The sequence below is a fragment of the Lineus longissimus genome, chromosome 13, assembly GCF_910592395.1.
Source record: "Lineus longissimus chromosome 13, tnLinLong1.2, whole genome shotgun sequence".
NCBI classification, from domain to species: domain Eukaryota; kingdom Metazoa; phylum Nemertea; class Pilidiophora; order Heteronemertea; family Lineidae; genus Lineus; species Lineus longissimus.
In genome coordinates, this window is record NC_088320.1 from 9,552,099 (window position 1) to 9,573,363 (window position 21,265).

The following is a 21,265-nucleotide window of genomic DNA, read 5'->3' on the forward strand; positions in this document are numbered from 1 at the left end:
CGGCATTGGGTTGCCAAAGTTGTCACCACATTCCATTTTGCATGTTCCTCAGAATCACTGTTTTTCGGCGATATTTCCGTTAGCTTCTTGGCTTCGGTGAAAAAGTAGATGCGGCGGCAGTGAGCAAAGGCTTCATCCATTTGTCATACAAGGTGAATCAAGGGTTAGGGTCGTTGGAATATAGTTAAGAAAATCACTCCCTTTCAGCACTCTGGCCAGAGGTTGACAGATTGGTGCGTGAGTGGATGGATGCCAGACGACAATTAGGAGTACTGCTCTCAGGCGAAGACCTGATGATTCAAACCCAACGTTCATTCTTTGCGTGGTGGGATGAGCTTCCCCAACAGCAACAACTGGAATACCGTGAGCATCGGTCTCAACAAGCTGAAGTCAGGGCGTCCAAAGGTTGGCTGACCAGTTTTCTCTCCAGGAATGGTATAAGCTATCGGAAGCAATGTAAAAACTCCTCAGCTATCCCAGAAAACGCGGCTGAACGTGTTGCAAATTTTCAGCAGCAAGTTGCCAAGACTGTTGACGAAAATGGGATAGACCTTTTTATTAATATGAATGAAATTTTTGCACTTTATTACATGGTACCACAGTACACATACAACGCTAAGGGAGCGAAACAAATTGTTGTGCGTATACTTCACGTGGTACCTCAAAATTAGGGTGCACTGTCACATTGGGTATAACAGTAAATGGCAGGAAAATGCCTGAAAGTGTCATCTTCAAAGGCCTAAGGGCAGATGACGCAGAAATTGAGGGTTTGAGTGAAAATGTTCCAAACAACGTTCGTGTATCGGCGTCCGAAACGGGTGAGGCCAACTGGCAGACCCTTCTTTCATGGGTGAATGATCGTCTTATTCCCTTTGTAGGAGACGAATTTTCGTTCCTTCGTTGATATGGGACATGTTCCCGGCCCATCTAAATGCACAGGTGCAGCGTCCGATTGAATATGCACCGGGTTTTGTAGAGATAGTCCCAGGGAGATGTACCTCGCTGGTTCAACCCCTTGATCGAACAATCATCCGATCTTTTAAAAGTAACATGCGAAGAAGGTGGAAAACCTGGAAAATCGACAACAATGATGAAAATGGTCGTTGCCAACCTATAACCAGACAGACAGATTTGTAAATCATAAGTGACTCCTGGGCCCCAATAAATGAAGAGGCAGTCCGCACATCCTGGCGTGCATGTAGGCTACTGCAACCTGATGAACCACCCGTTCCAGAACACGTTGACGAAGACATCGTTGATTTCGATAAGGTTTTTTTTCGAAAATGCCGAAGACGATGGTCTTGAATTTATAAATTTAGATGAAGATTTAGACCATGATTTGGCTAGAACCTACCATACCCCGTTAACAATTCTTCTCCTGTGTAGAAATCCTGTGACGAATGGTCAAAGTTTCATGTCTACTGGACAAAATAGAATTCATGAAACAGGTGTCATCAGTTTTTCTTCAATCCCACCACTGGAATGCCAAGGGTTGATGCAGTTCAGCACAATGGTCATTCACACAAGCAATGAATGCAGACGAGTAGGCCTGAGCACAAATGAAATTGACCAGACCACTATTCTCGCGGATGACGGGTTGATCAATAGTTACCTGAACCTGGATATTCAATGACTTTCCATTCGAACAAGTTTCGCGGGCCGACCGATTAACACATACTATACAGAATTTCTAAAGAAAGACCTCAAGTGAGGCCAATGACTAACTGTATTTATGCTGTCAACCTCATAATAATATGTTTATTCCCTCACAACGTGTGGTGCTATTTCGACTTAATACGTTTTCACAATGCATTGGTGAACTATGATACAAAAAAGGTTTTTGCTTTAGTTAGGAAAGTGCTGCTTAATTCTTCATTTTGAAGGTAATTTTAGCTCGCTACAGACAATAGTTTTTTTTAGACAGTTGGTGACATTTGAGAGCTCCTTTTTGGTCAGCAATGAAGTCCGTCAGCTTGAACATGGATAAGTCGGACCTGGAAAATTTACAGCCATTCAGAATTCCTAGAATGTCATCTAGTAGCCTGGAACAGTTGAATGAATGAATGAATGAATTGAAAAACTTATATAGGGCGCCTTTCCGTGGTCCACCACGCTCAAGGCGCCACCCCCCCTAAATAGTCCTCAAACAAGGTAGTTTTGAGTTGCCTCTTAAATGATGTTTCTGGTAGAGCCCTGACGGAAACAGGAAGTTTGTTCCACAGGTATGGGCCACAGCATGAGAAGCTGCGGTCACCATACCTGGACTTACTTCTTTTGATTTTAAGCGCCTTGAACGTGGTGGACCTCGTACAGCCGCTTGTCGCCACCAGCAAATCTGACAGGTACATCGGACCCCCACTGCTCACTACTGTCTTGTGTACAAGAGTCAGAATTTTGTAAACGACTCTTGCCTTGACAGGAAGCCAATGGAGCTCGCGGAGCAGTGGGGTGATGCTGTCAAATTTCCTGCGGCGACAAACAAGCCTAGCAGCGGAATTTAGCACACGTTGCAAAGGAGCCAGGGTCTTATCTGGTAGACCATAGAGTATGGCATTGTTAGTGTCTAGTCGGGAGACAACCAATGCGTGCACAAGCCTTACTACTGAGTGACGATCTAGGTATTTCCTTATCCTCCCAATTTTGTAGAGGCTGGCATAGGCAGCTTTGCATGTCATTTTCACTTGAGTCTGCATAGTCATTCCCTCATCGAGCCACACTCCCAGGTCCTTAACGCATTCAGATTTTGGAATCTGAACTCCGCTGATACTGATACTGGGAATGGATCCCTGTCGACGCGTTGACACAAAATTGACCATGTCCGTTTTTGGGGCATTAAGACAGAGCCAATTTGTTGACAGCCAAGACTGGATATGGCCTATTCCACCCTCCGTGGAGGCAACCATGGCGCTACACTGGGCGTTGTCACCACATCGAGCAGAAGTCAACAACTGATTATCATCAGCGTACAATTGATATGGAATGCATGCTCTATTCATGACGTCTCCCAATGGAATTGTATATATCGTGAAAAGTACTGGGCCCAACACAGACCCTTGCGGCACTCCATACTCCAGTGACACAGCAGCTGACGTAAAACCCTGTATACACACAGAAAGTTGTCTGTCCTCGAGATATGAGCTGAACCAGTGCAGGGCAGTGTCCGAGAGTCCTATCCTCTCCTGGAGTCTGCCAAGCAGAATGGTGTGGTCAACCGTATCAAAGGCCGCAGAAAGATCGAGTAACACCAAGAGACCCTCATGTCCTACATCCAGTTCTCTAGTTTGTTTTGATCTAATGATTGTCTGGCCCTTTCAGATCGCCGGACCATAGCGGGACACTGACGCAGACACTCGGCAATGTCAACAACATCGCCTCCCGCCATCTTGCATACTGTATAGACTGGTCCCCTGCTATGTATATATGTGGGCATTAGAATGCGAAGTCAGCAAGAGAACGGCTGGGGACGAGTCTACATACTGTACACGAAAAGTGATGACGTCATAATGTTCGACTTATTTTTTCTGTCTCGAATGTGTTTTTTTTTGTTGAATAGGAAATTTGTCATTTACAATAAATTTTTATCAACTTGAAAAAAAATTTAAAAGAATTAGAAAAATAATATAATATAAAAATATAAAAAAATTTATGAAAAATTTTTTTTTTTACTTAAAAAAAATATGTATATATATTCAAAAAGTCGACTTAAAAAAAAACTTGTAGAATTAAAAAAAAAAGTGTAAACTTGAAAATACTAATCTCAACTTTTTGAAGAAATTTCTTGACTTGAAACATTTTTTCTTGACTTGAAAAAAAAATCTCGACTTGAAAAAAATCATCTCGACTTTTTGAAGCAAACGGCTTGCCATACAAGAGGTATCTACAATAAAAATTTCAGCAGGCTGCGACCAATATTAACTGAGATATCACACTTTTTATGTTTTCACATAACGCCCCCTGGTGACCAAACCAGTAATGATATAAGGTTACAACTTGGTTTACGAGTTACTGTTGCCTAGGGGTACACACATACCAAGACTGGTATCAATAGCTCCAGTGGTTACGAAATGTGAACATTTCGTCACTTTACACAAACTTTGACCTCTGTGACCTTGAAAAGAAGGTCAAGGTCAAAACCGTAAAATATATTATGTCCCCTCTCAATAGGTATCTAGAATAAAAATGTCAGCAAGATGCGATCAAAATTTGCGGAGTTATTGCATTTTTTGTGTCTTCACATATCGCCCCCTAGTGGCCAGTCCGCAAGTCAAAATGGGACGAAACCTTGACGAAGCACGCCTACCCCCCAGGGGTAGTCTACATATGAAATATGAACTTCCTAGCCCAAGCCGTTACTGAGAACAGCTCCGGACAAACTTGGCAGCCGCCCGACCGCCCGCCCGCCCGACCGCCCGCCAAGGGGACGACAATACCCCTCTGCCCAATTCGGGCTGAGGGGTAAAAAATGTTTTTAGAATATCTTAATTTGCCTTTGAAGTTGGTCTGTTTTTTCTTATTTAGATTTCTGAGAATTACAGACTTTTATTTCTTCAAAATCAAAAAAATCTTTCTGAGAATATGCGGCTACCGTTGAAAGTCCAATAGCACTTTAGATTTCATGAAAATCTCCACTAACAAAAATGTGAGAGCCAAAAAACAATGTCTTTAAAGTCTTTGGTCTGTAGAATACACCCTGCCGGGATGGAATTGCACCCAATTACAACAGATATATAACCAGCTGAATATAATATACTCTGCTGAAAATCTCATTTTATCTCAGTGATGTTATAAAAAACCCGGTGGATATTTACTTTTTTTTGGAGTACTGCACGTCTATATAATAGACTTCCGCACTCGGTAATTTCATGAATGCTATTTTATGCGTTCGAATCAAGGTTGAGCCCCGCTGAGAAAACATTATGGTTTAGACCTTTATCGTAAAGAGTGTTTAAAGTCAATGACTTGGTTGCACAAAGAGTTGTTTATATATACAACACACTTGCAACCTTGTATTATTATACATGTTATGCCCACGACTATAGATAAGTTTTACACAATCAGTCCGAGTGAATAATGTTACACAAAATTTGAAGTGGAGACCTCTTGATCTGATGATTAAGCAATGCCAGTGAATAATGACCAAAAAATAAAAATAAAACACTGGTACTGGTTTTTGTGCCTGTGAAAATACACAAACTTTTTCGACCAACACTGTTTTATCATGATTAATGACCTGGGCCATGGTGCATCCATGCAAGTTTCCTGCCACTTAACAGTTGACAGTTGATAATAAAACAAAACTCTTTTCACATGTTAATTACTGGTAACCAGAGAGGATTGATCAGAGAACGGAAACGCTGATGAATTGGTTTCTAACAAATACTGCTACCATTCGTAGATGAGGAACCGTTTTTGTTGATCCTCGACCAGTACCCACCGCATAGGAATCGGGAATTTCGGAACATGCCGGAAGAGGATGGAGGTCATCTCGATTTCATTCCAGGAAAGTGTACAAGCCTTCTCCTACCTTTGGATATTATCATCGTGAACGTTTTCAAATGCCAACGACGTGCCATCCGGAAAGCCTAGAAAATCGGTCACACCGAGGATAATGGGAATGTCCCCAAAGCGAACTTCGAAAGGTCGAGAGAATGATCAGCTTGTCTTCGGAGAGGATCAGCGCTGATGATGTGCGGACTGCTTTTGGACATAGCCGTCTGCCCATGCATTATTGACGACAACGAAGGTCAACAAGTAGAACCTGGACAATTAGTTGAAATTGAACAAATCAGAGTGACGAGGAAGATGATTTAGAGGTTTTTTGAAGCGTTAGAATATCAAGAATAAAAAAAATAATATTTGTTTTTTTCTTGATAAAATTTGATGTATCCCTATCCCGGTGGGAAGAATGGAAAGTTAACATTGAAATAATGCACCTGCCTTCCTTTCATTTACGCAGCAACATTTCATCTATCATTTTATCAAGCACGCTCTACCCATTTCTGAGGGCAGCTTGGATTGCTGCAGGATTTTAGACGAACATGGATAGTCCACTAAATGCTGACTAACTATAGCCCTGTTCTGAATAAGCGTGGACAACACAAATAACGTGTTTCAACGTTGCTTGCAAACCGGACGTAACCTCCAGGACTGACATAACTGAGTATCCCGTAACCCGCAGGTCGGTTATAGGTCCGGTCATCAATGTCTATTGTTGGTGTAAAATTTCTTATAGTGCGTTCGATTACTTGTCTAGGACATGTCCAAGTGTGGTAGTTTGCCGGAAGTCAGTAGTCGGACCTGGTCCATCATCGTTCAAAAAGTGGTGTTGGACATGTCTAGGACATGCCCTTCTAACCCTCCTCGCTGATGGGGTTACTTGGGCAAGTGTCCCACAATGCATTGCAGCAACATGGCGTCGATGGCGAAGAAGCTGAAGGTTACGGGCGATAAATTCATCTTCGGAATCGATTTAGGCCTATACGATCCGCCCAGAGTGTATTGTTTGCTGTAGCAATTGAAACAAGGATGTTTTAGCAAAATTTAGTTTATAAATTGACAGTTCAATCAATTGAATTATTGTTAGCGGATCGATGATGTATTTTTTTACATATCATGATATTGTACATTTACAACAAGTGAAAAGTCCAAGAGAAAAGAACCTGGAGTGTAAATAGATAACTTCGTCTCACAGGCATCATTGATGGGCACTGTGTCATTCCTCCCTGACGTAAGGAAGGAAAGGCCCAAAAATTGATTGGATTTCCGGTGATGCCTCTGTCAGCAGGTTCTTTCCTATGGGACCTCCTGGTACATGTTTATTTTTATACAACTTTTAATTGTTGATTGTTCTCAACAATACATTTATAATATAAAATATATAGAATATATTTTGTTACTTCGATTTTGTTGCAGAACAGTGTTCGTGTCCGTCATTGGATAACTTGTACTGGGAACATCTCAAAATTGAACTTATCTCAGAAAAGACAGAACTGTTGCATGTATTTCTTTTTGAAGAGGGACTATAGGGTTGCTGTGGGCATGGTGGGAGCTTGTAAAAGTCTTAGAGTGTTTAATTCGAAAAATCGCTTTTGAGGCTTTTTAAATGTCAGGCGAATCCACTTCTTGTTTGCGTCTTTTGGAAATTGTGTTTTTCCATTTCATGCATTGGAGAAGTTCTGTCTTTTTTCACATAAAACACTTGTGAGATGCATCCCAATCAGTAGTCACATTTAGTCTCTCCTGGCCAACAGCATTTCTAGTTCCCTACGTTTTTCAATTCCGCTGGTCCTGTGGTGGTGTGGCCTAGGCATAGCGGCATTCTCTTCATCTAATTGAAGTTCTTCTAGTGTATCGTCATTGTTCTTCAGACAAAGGTTGTGCATGACACATGCCGCCAAAATAGAGTGGCACAACAGTTCGAAGTCGGAACAATCAAAGTGCCTTAGCCTTCTGAATCGTCCTTTGAGTTGTCCAAAAGCTCTCTCAATGACGACCCTAGCAGAGTTATGTCTCTTGTTGTACCTCTTTTGATCCCTTGTGATATTCCCATAATCCTTATATGGGGTCATAAGCCATGGTTGTATCGGGTACGCCGAGTCTCCCAGGAGGAATTCATCCGTTTCAAACTTGGCTGCAGCCTCTTGGAACACTGAGGAGTTATTGAAAACACGGGCATCATGTGTGCACCCTGGCCAGCCAGTATAGACGTGGGTGAAGGCCAGGGCATCGTCACAGACACCCTGTAGCACAACCGAGTGGAATTTCTTACGGTTTACATATGAATTGGGATTCTTCGTGGGGGCTTTGATTTTTATGTGACACCAATCTATTGCCCCAATGGCCCCTGGAAAGTGACTGTACTTTTCGAATCCTTCAGAAATGTTCACTCTGTTCTCGTGACTTGGCCAGGATATTAGTTTCTTAATGAGGTTGTTCACAACGGCTTTGCAAACTCTGCGACAGATGCAGTGTGTTGTTGACCTCGAAATCCCGAAGCGATCAGAAATTGATCTAAAGGAGTCGGGTGACCCAAGGTACCAGAGGAACACCAAGGCTTGCTTGCCGAGTTCAACTGGAGGACGACCAAACCCATGTTGTCCCAGGGCCATCTCTGGACACGGTTGTAGTTCCCCCAATAAGACCTGAAATGTCGTCCTGGAGAGCCGAAAATGCGATCGGAAATCATCTAGAGACTGAAGTGGGACCGTCACCTCAGCATAGTTCTCAGTCCTTGGGACTTTGGCACGTCTTTCTTCAGGGAGGTGTCTCTCTAACGATAGGCCTGCTGTCTCAAGGCTCTCACTGACAAACCTATTCTGTATTATTTGGGTATTTCCCCGGAAAAGGGCTATAGACATGGCCACCATCGCCCTTTTGCGGTTCGCCTCCATCATGTCCATTTAGGACAACCAGGACAATGCAGGAGACCAGGACAGACGTTTAGTTACAAAAGAAGACCATAGACGGCGACCATGAAGCGCCCGGCTACGCCATGACACTTTGCCCTACAGAAACCTCACATGCGTTCGTTTAGTGACTCATGTCTTGGGAGCCCCAGATCGAGGTCGGACATGTCCTAGACAAGTAATCGAACGCACTCTTAGTCATGCGAAGTTGTCAATTGACAACTTCGTATGGCTTAGACATTTTTCAAATCAGGCCTGGGTCTGACAGCGAGGTATGCGGGGAACTACTGTAAGCGTATATACTAACATTTTTACTTGTAATGGACAGATGGGGATCCAATGATTCCGAAAATATCAAATAAAGTTGTAAATAGTTTAATCAAGGTTGAACAATCCTTCATTTATTATAAAGGACGTTGAAGAAAAGCAAGAAATTTTCAGAGCTGCATTGAGTATTTTGGGTTACGTCATTGTACGCAACACGACGTTTTTTTGCCCAAAACGAGTGGGAACATGCTTGGCGCATTGCTTTGGGAAACATAAAACCATATTTTGTTCTTTTTCAATGTACCAGTGCTCATTGGTGTCTTGGACTATTGTACATAAACACCACGCAAAGAAAGCTGATAAACATAGATCACGGGCATGCAGGTTATTCAGAGTAATTTCTAAAACCCTCAGCACCATCCGTAGCTGAAAATTTTAGGACATAGAGACCTTTACGGGGTTTTCTACGAGCATTATTATGCATACATTTGTGTACACATGTACACGTAATACACGTGCAATGGATTCCAATACTGGCAGAGATCTATGCTTGAATATTATGTATGCTGTGAAAAAAGTGGGGTGCAATGTGTTAAGTGTGGTTAGAGTTAAGTTGAGCTGTCCGGAGGTAGCCAATTAAAATAATACAAGGAATGTAATAGCTTGGGTTCTTATACAATTGTACACCACGAAACACACATTGTCATGAAGATGATTGCAATGAAATGTAACAAGATCGCGGTAAGATTATTTTCATTCTGAAATAATGCGTAAGTCATTTTGTTTAACTCACCGTAATTTACTTCTTCCGTTTAAAAACTCGATTGCCCACTCTGACATCCTGTTCTCCTAAAAAATTTAAAGAGTGGTTGTATTCCTTTCTTGGTAGAGCCACCGGATAACGTTCAACCAACCTGACCTATCGGTTAATAATGTATCCATTCCTTAAGTTGTTTTTGAATAAACACACTAAGCGTTCCGTAAATGGTTCTTTAGCCCCCAATTTGGGATAAAGATTTAGATGCGTTAGATTAAAAACATAACTACCGTTCATTTGACCGTGTAACGACGAGGAAGATGAATACACGTTCACATACAAAATGGATAGACTGAGAAAATCTGGGCTAAAATAAATGGACTCCGAAACCTCCCTCAATAGATCTTTACAAAGAGTCATGGTATGTGTTCATAAGGAGGGTATCAGTGGTATAGTTGCTCATAATTAACATATCGTGGGTTCAACACTCTGAAGAATCCCCTCCGTCTCGTCTCTGTGTCATTGGGTTATACATTTAACCCTAATTGAAAGGTAAAACTGATGTTCCTTTACAAAAGTGTGCTTTGTGCCTATGCCAGGACAAAGCAAAATACTAAACTAAATAAGTGAGCTTGATACCAATATGTCACTTGCTGATCAAATACAAAAATGCCATGAGAAAGAGCAGGAGACTTTTTTTATCTTAAAAAAGGATTATCGCATTTGATCTTTACAGGACACACGATGATTCGGGTCTCAGACATAGCCGTGCTTATGTATCTATTTCATGCTATGTTACACACACTGCTTTAAGGTGCTTACTGTGAAATATATCAAACCATTAATGGCCTTAAAATAGCTTTTTGTCTTAGAAAATAACAATATTCTGGCAAACGAAGAATTCAAAGTTTCCAAAGCTGAGGTTGTAATAAAGCGTCGCAAAAACGAGCGATTTTTGTCGCTCCGACCTGCAATGAAGCAATGACAACATGCCAAATGCAGAAAGAATACGGCCATCGATTGGTTTATTTACTTTTGAGCACACGTCATGGCACCTATGCAGGTCACAGTGACAAACATCGCTCGTTTGCGCGCCGCTTTAGTTCGTGAGGTCATTTGCAAAAATTTAAGCTGGTGATTCTCGGTTAGAACCTTTTAGGAATTTAAGAATTCAAAATTCTTTATCGCTTATTTGTTAACACTTTCGTACGATATCCTATGCCCCCGGCCATGACTCGTAATGCATACACCAGCAAGCGAGACTTAGAGATGAAGATTTCGGAATGACCAAAGCAGTACTAATCAGTCAGATTAGAATCGATTCAGGCGCTTGGACTTGTTGTTCCCCGAGCAATCATAAAAGAAACCCGTTGTGCATTATTTACGAAATTGCAAATATTTAACAACACTCAATGGCGTCCCGTTGTGTTATATCGGTAGCGGGGCCGGTTGGATAGATTGTTGCGCCTGGTTGCGGCAACCGTCGGTTATGTTATGTACTGAACCGTTAGCTAAATGTATATTATTATTATTATATTGTGCATGCGAAGAAGCAGATTTCCCTGCTACCTATTTTGGTAGCTAAAGCAGCTTAAAGGGAAATCATAGCGATGACACGTGCCGACCGTTGATTCGTTACCTGGGATGATGGTTGACATGGTATATATCACTGGCCGCACCTTGTGAAAATTGCTTAGCGATTTTGTTCCAACAGAGGCTGGTTCGGTTAGGACGCGCAGCCTCCGGCTAAGCCCGACATTGACATCTCAAGACTCTGGCAATCCCCTTTAAAATTAAAGGGGATTTCGCACGATCAGCGTTTTAGCCCCCTCTTTACATTTTTACCACCCGAGAAAATGTACATTTGTATTTCCTGTCTAAAAGTCCGGCGGCGATCAGTTAACTAGACGCAAGGGCCCAACGCGCAGCGTAGCGGCAAAAAAGCGAAGCTGGCGAAACATTTATAACGGGTCACCGTCACTTATTATTGGACTTATAGCGCATTTACGGGGTTGCAACTATTTTGCTTTATAGTGTCACCAGGAAAGAAAAGCATGCGAACTAACGCCGATCTATTTGTATAAAGTGATAATTGGAAGGTATAAAGTAGGAAATATCAATAAAATAATCATTCCATGTCGTCTTTTGAGGGCATTTTTGATTGTAAAAAATATATGTGTACGTCACCGTAGTCTCTGCAATGATAATTTTATCAGAGCAGTCTCGCGCAAGTAGAAGTTCTTTACCTATTAGTTCTTCACTTATTAGTCTCAACGTCTGGCGCAAAGCTAGACGTTTTCCATTACGATTTCACTACGATGTTTGACAAGAAGGAGCAGTGCGCGAGATATGCTAATGAGCAGACTTCCCTCGCTTGAGTTTCTGAAGAATGTTCCATATCGCGCTAAGCTCATCTCTGCTGATTATGACGGGCGTGCAACGGTAGGTATCTGCTCCCCAACTTCCACCCTAATACGGTACAATAAGTTACCATTTGATGGGAATGGGACAATGCCCTCACTGTGTATGGAGTCATAGGGATAAGAAGACATTATTCATTAGTGTTGGTACAAGTGATTTTGCCCAAAAAGCATGCGCATTCAAAAAACGAAATATGCAAGGTATCACGTACATGACCATGACGACGTGCAGAAAGTGCACTGGCCAGTGCATACCCTATGGCTATGTACTAGTAAACATGGTAAACATGAACAACATCATTATTCATCGGCAGTTCATTTTACTCCGAGCTTTTCCTGAAACATATAGCCATGATGATTAGGCCTACCATGTACCATGACCAATAACAGCACCAGATCATGTAGATGTCAACAAGTTCACATGAACCGTATAATCCCGCATGGCACATGTGGGGCATGCGTCTAAACCAAAGCCCCAAAATCACTTGTTTTGTTCTATTTCACTTGTGTTTCCCCCGTCTCCCAGTCCATAATACATTTCCAGTTTACAATCCCCGATCATGGCCCAACAAAAGGTCATCGGATGACTAAAGGAACACAACTGTTCAATGGATTTATAGTTGAATGCGATCAAACTACGTCTTTTCAATCGTGGATTGTAAATTTAACCCCATGGGCCTAGGGAAGGCCCTACAACAATACTTTCGACACAGTTATTATCTCCGCTGCCTCCACCATGTTACACACAGTGCTCACTGCTGATTCTAAAATGCGCCACCTAGTCAAAACAGGAGATATGTTCTTCTAGGAATAGATCTCTTTCCAATATTTCGTCATTCCACTATCGTCATCACCTCATCATACTTTCATTGACATTACAGGCACACATCCACAGAGCACTCTTCAAATCATCTACACAGTGGTTATCCAACTAGGATTATAAAGGTAATTTCTTAGCCCCCCACAGTGGGTTGCAGTCTTGATAAAGGGGCACTATTGCTAGCAGCTAGGTAGGCAAGATAAAGTTAGCCGAAGTAGCCGATAGGGGTCTCTCACCCCTCAAAGTCCGTCACAACTATTCAAGCTTGTACAAGGAATACATGCAGTGCTGACTCTAACATGACCCAATGGGAATGTCGCACAGTCATCTGTCAAAAACAAGACCTATGTTGTAGTATGATCTCTTGCCAATATTTAATAATTGCACTATCGTCATCACCTCATCATACTTCATTGACATTACAGGCACACATTGACATAGACCACTGTTGCAATCAACGACACAGTCGCTATCCAAGTAGCATTATAGAGGTAATTATCATTATCATACCTCATTAGCATGTGAACCAATCGCGTCGCGTCCTTTGCGATCACGGCAAAGCCTCATGGAATAATGTCTTTCACCGTTGAATAATTTTTCATATTCCATGCCTACAACTTCAATTTCTTCATATTCCATGGCTAGAAGTTCAATACTAATATGATATCCAAGATAAAGTTACAAGAAGTAGTCAATAGGGGTCTCTCACCTCTCACTGTATGTCCACACTATTCACGCTTGTACGAGGAATACATTCAATGCTGAATCTAACAACACCCAGTGCCCTTACTCTGTATATTAGTCACTGGAAGATGGCCCATTTCACTCCTTGCTTCTACTTCACCTATAGTCTCATTGCAAACGCCTCAGGTCTATGATATCACATTCACTTTCAGCTGTCATGCAACGCAAGAACTGTGCTATCTGCCATCGCACATCAACGAAGAAGTGCAGCCGCCCACATTCCACCTCACGTCTGTCCGACCAGCTGCAATCCTCGAGGACGCCCCACTGTACCACGATTTCACTACGATGTTTGACAAGAAGGAGCAGTGCGCGAGATAGGCTAATGAGCAGACTTCCCTCGCTTGAGTTTCGGAAGAATGTTCCATATCGCGCTAAGCTGACCACTGCTGACCATGACAGGCGTGCATTGGACTGGTACAGGTTGGAACTGAACATTGAATATGCTGGTGGTGACGCTTTCTGATGAGAAGTTGGTCGTGACTGATGCAGTATCCTTGGACTTGTCCACAGTATCGTTCAATCATTGCTCTCTGAGCTGCCTTGATTCTGTACTTACCCAAATACTAAGACCAAATGCCTGTTGACTGTGCTTTAAGAGAGACTGGCGCCATGCCTAGAGATATGACTGACCCCTATTGGCAAATTTGTATGACTTTATCTTGCCTACCTAGCTGCTGCCTATAGTCTCCCTTTAACTGGGGAACACTTCAAAGTCCATAAAATGCTATGTTCCACCTTTTAATGTGTTCAGACCGCCATTTTCAAAATAATCAAGTCAGGACACTGCCTTCTAGTCTCATAATAAATTTTGCTTTCCTCAATAATAACATTTCTTCTTCTTCAATGCTTTCATCATTCCAAACTTCTCCTCCTCTGACTTTTACAGGGGTACAGTCATGGCAATCAAAACCCAAATACTGAGACCAAATGCCTGTTGACTGTGCTTTAAGAGAGACTGGCGCCATGCCTAGTCTCTCTTAAAGCACAGTCAACAGACACCAACCCCCTCAGACTCAGAAACCACAAACGCCCAACCCTTCCTGCTACCTTAATACCTCTGGATTTAGGTATGATGAACATTATGGACAATAGCGCCCGCAATGCATGGTTCCATCCAACACGTATACATACGTATACGGACCTGGTGATGCATCGATTGCTTAGATACTGGTTGAGGCGCGGGAAGGACATTGTATTCCTCGTGCAAAAATCCACTTTAAATATCAGACCTATTTCCATTTACGGGTTTGCGTTCCTCTCTCGTCTTTTGGCATTAAGCATTTATGGAGTCCCGTGTACACGGACACGGTATATTCAAAGTGGCCCTTGTGGTGATATAATCTGCTGAGGACGCCATCCGATACATGCGTATATATTTATTAGGACACTAAAGATTAAACGCTCTTCTACAAGTATTTGGTACGTAGTATAGCAGATCAAAAACCTTACAGTCCAAATCACAAATGACATATGTTCTGCTTCGCATCGTACGCGCGAGTTGCGAGTTTCTTTGCTTCGCGTAAATTATGTGCGACCTCCGTACGGTCATGCACCAGTATTAAGCCAATCAGCTCGCAGTTGTACGAAGGTACGAAAACAGTTCAGTTTGAGATCAATGCGTGGTCTCACCATACCAGATGAATGGTATTTTCCATTTAATGTACTTCTTAAATGAATAAAAATGATGAGGTTTCAGTCCAATTGGCTTACTTATGCGCTTTCGGGGCTCAAATTAATCCGTTGTGGTCAAAAAGCTGATTCGCTGGTAAAAAGCCGTCAATAATCATCGCCCAAACTTCAAACCCCCAAACCCTGAAATTATCACATACAATGTACAACGAAAATTTCATAGTTTGACAGGCTTGGATGAATCTATTTGGCTGTGAAAACGTTCCTCGCTATTTAATTCCGGAAAAAAGTCATGAGCGTGTGGATTGTGCCAATTTAACTGAAAAATGGCTTGACCGTTTATTACAGGTACGTGACCCAGTAGCACGTTTCAGAAACACATGTTTTCTCGAAACACAGGCTATTTAAATCATAGTTCTCACCATATAGGTCATGGAAATGCATTTTTGTGTCTATTGTTGTCGCTTTGTTGAGATAAAGGTCACTTTGGTGCCTTTTCTTGTCATTGGTACCGCTGAGGGGTGATTTTTTGCGGGCAGAAGTGTTACAAAAAGAGCGTGAATACTGTTTTTGCCCGATCAACGCTATCCTTGCCCTTTCCTTGTTCCTATCCTCATAATCGAAGATTTAAATCTGATTTTTGTATCATTTCATTCTTGGCCATGATATAAGATGATATTATTGCATGATATGATAAATTTAACCGTGACCGAACGACTTTCGCGCGACCAACGCGCTGGGTAGCACGTCGATAACGCAAATTTAGGGATAACTTTTGTGATTTTGACTGTATTTCAGTACAGGGTGTATAAAAAAACCAGGAACAGGTGTTCATTTCCCTAATATTTACAACTCTAAGATAGATATGACAAATAAATCATATTATGCGTATGGACCTTAGCTTCAATTGACACCAATCATGTTTGAATAGCGTTCCGCATGGCTGGTGAGGTACTGTTTATACAAAATGGCCTAAAATCCCATTTGTCGCAGGGTGAGCATAAAGGCCCGTGTCCACTGGGTGCGTTATTACGTGCGTTATCATGCAGCGCACTGCGCATATGTAACGTGTTGCGTAATACGGGCATAATACTATGTCTATTGGTCCGCATGCCTTCATTGATCCCTTTGCACATATTGCTACCCTTTCATATCCTAGGCCTATGGTCAGTTTCTATTGGCCGATCACATAACACAGACCAGAACTACGTTGCGTGATCTGCTTCATTAGAACTATACGGTATTCGGTGTACGCTATTCGATATACGCTATTCGGTATTCGCTATACGCTATACGGGCACGGCGAGTCACATAGGGTAGCATGCGTGCGGTATTCGGTCTTTTGGCGCGGATCAGATGGACAGTTCAGACGAAGAAGATTTGGCTCTTCTCCTCTTCTTAACCGAGGATGAAGCTGACCAGGCACAAAGACCAAAGAAAGAAAGAACAGAATGGGTGCGGCAGCACTTTAAGATGAGACCTCTGTTGAGGGAGTACCACAGGACATTTAAAAACCTCATGGATCATCCAGATGTTAATTAAAAGAATCATTTAGTTGATTAGTAATAAAACATGTAATGAAGGCCTAGACTTAGAAATTGTAATAGAGTAAAAATGAGTACTATTGTTTCTAACTTATCCTATAGTATGCAATAAATCGTTTAATAATTGTGAGAGATAACATTAAAATGCATGTTCTTACCAATTCCTCTGGTCACTTCTGAACAGGGTGGTATACACTGCACGAAAATCGAACGCGCACGATTCCCACTATACTATACGCAGGTATACGATCTTTTCGAATAGTGCCCTCTTATGTGACCCGGTATTGTGAAATTTCCTTGTTCGATTTCAGGTACCCCGGCGCGTGTCCTGGCAAAACGTGCACCGAATACCCGAATAGTATAGTTCTATGTGAACCCAGCCTAAAGAAAATTTCTTTATGGGCCTTATTACGTAGCGCAGTGCAGACCGTGTCATGCACAAAAGGACAGGGTTCTTAGAAAAGCCATTGAACTTTACAATGCGCAGTTTCTATGCGTAATACGCTCGTGATTCCTCCTAAAATTAGCATCAAGCACTGGAATGATCTAAAGGTTTATCATTTCCAAGCAACGTTCGCGGTTTACGTTCCGTTTAAAGAGCCCAATCAACAGTCCACTGCAGCAAAGTCCGAGGCATGGTATCAGTTTTTGGCGCGAATCATTCCCATCGAAAGTGAATGGTGGATGGTTTTCCTAGATTGGACAAGTCTGCCCCATGATCATGCACATATGCATTACATTAGATGTCCTACCATCTGGGCATTACTTAAGAACGTTATGCAATACATAAGACACCGTGCATCAAATACAAACGTAATCCTCACCTTGCAACGAATGGGATTCTGGACCATTTTGTTTAAACAATGCCTGACCAACCATGTGGAACGCAATTTTCTTATTACGAAGGGCAATATAGCACAAAATTCCGAAAATTGCGAACAGGTTGGTAAAGATCTCATGTGAAATTGTAGAACTCTGTTCAATTCCATAGTCCCGTGTAGCCTAAGGTAAAACAATAAAAAGAAAATGTGATTCTTGTGAAACTAACGGTAACTGGTCTTCCTTTACTATGATTTCGCTCTCGGCGCCGACATTCGCCTATATGTAGTTCGGCAAGAATGGGGGTCACTATCATGCTTAGTAGTGTGATCGAGTACCGGTATATCATCGTAAAAAACACCCGATTCGTCACACATAAAATTGCTTTCATTCTATGGTATCAAAAAGTAACGAACTATGTATTTATTCTCACTTGGCCTACTTGGACATAAATATTTATGATCACAACACCATAGGCCTCACATTTATCAATCATAGCACTGCAGAAAGCCGTTCTATAACGTCTGATATTGGCAAGTATAGATATTTTGCTCTCGGCGTTGAGTTGACCAAGTTTCTTACCAACTAGCGCACATGTTGATGACATTATAGGGTTTGATATTGCCTTGGAATTTTGATGCGATCAATGGGCACAGCCTAAAGGTGAGTGGGAACAGCTTGTATTCAGCAGCTAACTGAAGCGCTCTCGCAAACGATATATCTTTAATCGCAGCATCCATCAAGTAATCATTGCTGTGCTGTGTGACAGAAATATCGCTTACCCGAATGAAGTTAAAAACGGTCATCGCTGGCTCAGATATTTATTGCAATTCGCAAGCCGGCAATGACAAGTTCATTTTGCAAGCACTTGCTAATGAGAGATTTTTCGTTGCATGCAACAAAATAATACTATTCGTACGCGATATCGCTCAATCGTAACACTAATTGTGGTGACTACTTTTGCAGTTGTTCATCAGGCAGGCAATAGGGGTAACAGCATATCATGTCATCACCGGTCACCCTTTCCATTTGCCAGGTTAAATGCAAATACGACAACTAAAATTGTTTATCCACGAGCGATATTGCGCACGAATAAAATAATGTTGTCTTTGATCGGTCACAGTGAGAAAGGCAGACATGAGAATCTCGTCATGGTTATTGCAATAAAGTATTTTGTCAAATGAAACATCATTTTTGCATCACTACTATTAGTTTGAATCCAAGTGGGATATGCGATTGCGACAGGGCATGCAGTTTTTGTTACTCGTTTGCGCGCCGTTTTAGTTCGTGAGGTCATTCGCAGTAACGTTGGCTAAACCAGCAATAGGGTTTCATATTGTTCCGTCCTGAGGAGGGTTACTACTTTCTATATAAGTTTATTTAATCAAGCTTCGCAAACTGTTATCCGATGTTCAATGGCCGGGTAAATTTCAATCTTTTACACTTTCGTGCTCGGTTTCCGCAGCTTGATTTTTAAAATTATTTGAGGTAAATCAATTCAGCCCGGCACGTCCTGCTCACAACCTGTCCCACACGGCTTTTTCAGATTGAGATCGTTGCAAGTTTGAGGTGTGGTCTTGAAAGACATTCTCATTCTCATTCGATTATAACTTATTCTATCTTTTTCTGACTCACTGACCTCGCCGGCTGATTAATAACCGCTGTTTTATCGTTCGGTACTTCTCACCATGATAATAACACTTGAAGACACTTCTTTCCTAGAGGACTGTATATTTTAGACTAAAAGCATTGACATTTACGCATAGACAGATTAAAATCATTACATCATATAAAGTTATAAAAAGGTTACACCCATTAACCATTATGTAGAATAAAAGCCTGTGGCCTGACTATAGAGTCCATGTCACGCTCAAACAACTGCTAAGTTTAAAGCGAATTTCCTACGAACAATCCTTGTACATGTATTATCCCATTCCCACGTCTCATTCGGTATCAAAGCAATTGATGCATGATCAAGTCGTACGCAAGTTCCCTGAAAGGAACCTATCGCAGGTCCTACGGTCCACATGTTCATCCAGAAGTATTAAGGTAGCAGGAAGGGTTGGGCGTTTGTGGTTTCTGAGTCTGAGGGGGTTGGTGTCTGTTGACTGTGCTTTAAGAGGGACTAGGCATGGCGCCAGTCTCTCTTAAAGCACAGTCAACAGGCATTTGGTCTCAGTATTTGGGTAAGTACAGAATCAAGGCAGCTCAGAGAGCAATAATTGAACGATGCTGTGGACAAGTCCAAGGATACTGCATCAGTCACGACGGGTCAACTTCTCATCAGAAAGCGTCACCACCAGCATATTCAATGTTCAGTTCCAACCTGTACCAGTCCAATGCACGTCTGTCATGGTCAGTTAGTGGTCAGCTTAGCGCGATATGGAACATTCTTCCGAAACTCAAGCGAGGGAAGTCTGCTCATTAGCATATCTCGCGCACTGCTCCTTCTTGTCAAACATCGTAGTGAAATCGTAATGGAAAACGTCTGGCTTTGCGCCAGACATTGAGACTAATAAGTGAAGAACTAATAGGTAAAGAACTCCTACTTGCGCGAGACTGCTGTGATAAAATTATCATTGCAGAGACTCCGGTGACGTACACATATATTTTTTACAATCAAAAATGCCCTCTAAAGACGACATAGAATGATTATTTTATTGATCTTTCCTACTATATACCTTCCAATTATCACTTTATACAAATAGATCGGCGTTAGGTCGCATGCTTTTCTTTCCTGGTGACACTATAAAGCAAAATAGTTGCAACCCCGTAAATGCGCTATAAGTCCAATAATAAGTGACGGTGACCCGTTATAAATGTTTTGCCAGCTTCGCTTTTTTGCCGCTACGCGGCGCGTTGGGCCCTTGCGTCAAGCCATATAGAGCTAACTGATTTGCGCCAGACTTTTAAACAGAAAATGAGTAGGTTCATTTTCACCGCCCGAGAAAATGTAAAAAGTCAGCCAAAATGTTGCAACGATATGGATAGTAATGTACGTATACTTACCTTGGGAACATGAAATCCACAGGGGCTTGGTGCACTAATGAAAGCTTCATGGAGCTGAAGCCCATTAATAATGCCCTCTGTAGCGAGTGCGGGGCCCTAGGCCCAAATGGTTGCGACAAAAATCGACCACTTACGAAGATGGGAGAATGTGAGACTTCCTCATCACAGGCACTACAGACGTGCAGTGCCAAAGCCAGAGCGCTCTGGGGTGTTCCCAGACAGTGGACACCAAGGAAATAATAACAAATGATGTTGACGTGGCAATTTGGTGTCCACTGCGCCTGCATGACCGCAACTGAATGAAGAGATCATTCAGAGACTGTCTGACAGCTGTGATTGTTGACCCGACGTCATGACACCATGATGACGTCATGGCATCCTTGTGACGTCATCAGCTGTGACATCGTAGCCTGAGCCTGCATGCTCTGTTGCTCATGGCAACAAGAGAGGACCAAAATGAATGATCCAACCATTTGGGCCTAGGGCCCCGCACTCGCTACAGAGGGCATTATTAATGGGCTTCAGCTCCATGAAGCTTTCATTAGTGCACCAAGCCCCTGTGGATTTCATGTTCCCAAGGAAAGTATACGTACATTGCCACGTCATTTAAATACTATTTCCCTCTGTATACTTATTTCCTTTTTCTGTCCAGCTGTTTCAACTTCTCCGGTTTCACGTGTCTTCTTTAGGCACACAGGTTAAACTTTTAACCATCTAGACCCACTTTTTGCCAACTGCTTGGCTCAGACCGCCCTTCAGCAGGCCGGCTGTTATAAAACGCGGATTCCGCGGAAATCTGCGGAAAAATCACAAAGCCGCCAGTAAATACGCGCATAATATTTAATGAT

The 21,265-nt window shown here is 42.2% G+C and overlaps 2 protein-coding genes across 4 annotated transcripts in view; one reads left to right on the top strand and one right to left on the bottom strand.

The window, feature by feature from the left end:
- Positions 1–7,229: 7,229 nt before the first annotated feature.
- Positions 7,230–8,399, bottom strand: LOC135498395 (putative nuclease HARBI1). The gene has a single exon (XM_064788652.1). The coding sequence runs from the start codon at positions 8,397–8,399 to the stop codon at positions 7,230–7,232; it is 1,170 nt and encodes a 389-aa protein (XP_064644722.1).
- Positions 8,400–17,886: 9,487 nt separating this feature from the next.
- LOC135498237 (uncharacterized) overlaps positions 17,887–21,265 on the top strand; it is a 66,888-nt gene continuing 63,509 nt past the window's right edge. Inside the window, exon 1 of one of the 3 annotated variants that reach the window (XM_064788451.1) lies at positions 17,887–17,941. The gene's annotated coding sequence lies outside the window, so the exon portion shown is untranslated. Of the gene's footprint in view, positions 17,942–17,972; positions 18,072–21,265 lie in introns of those variants that run through there. The other 2 variants (XM_064788454.1, XM_064788455.1) reach the window with 2 other exon arrangements.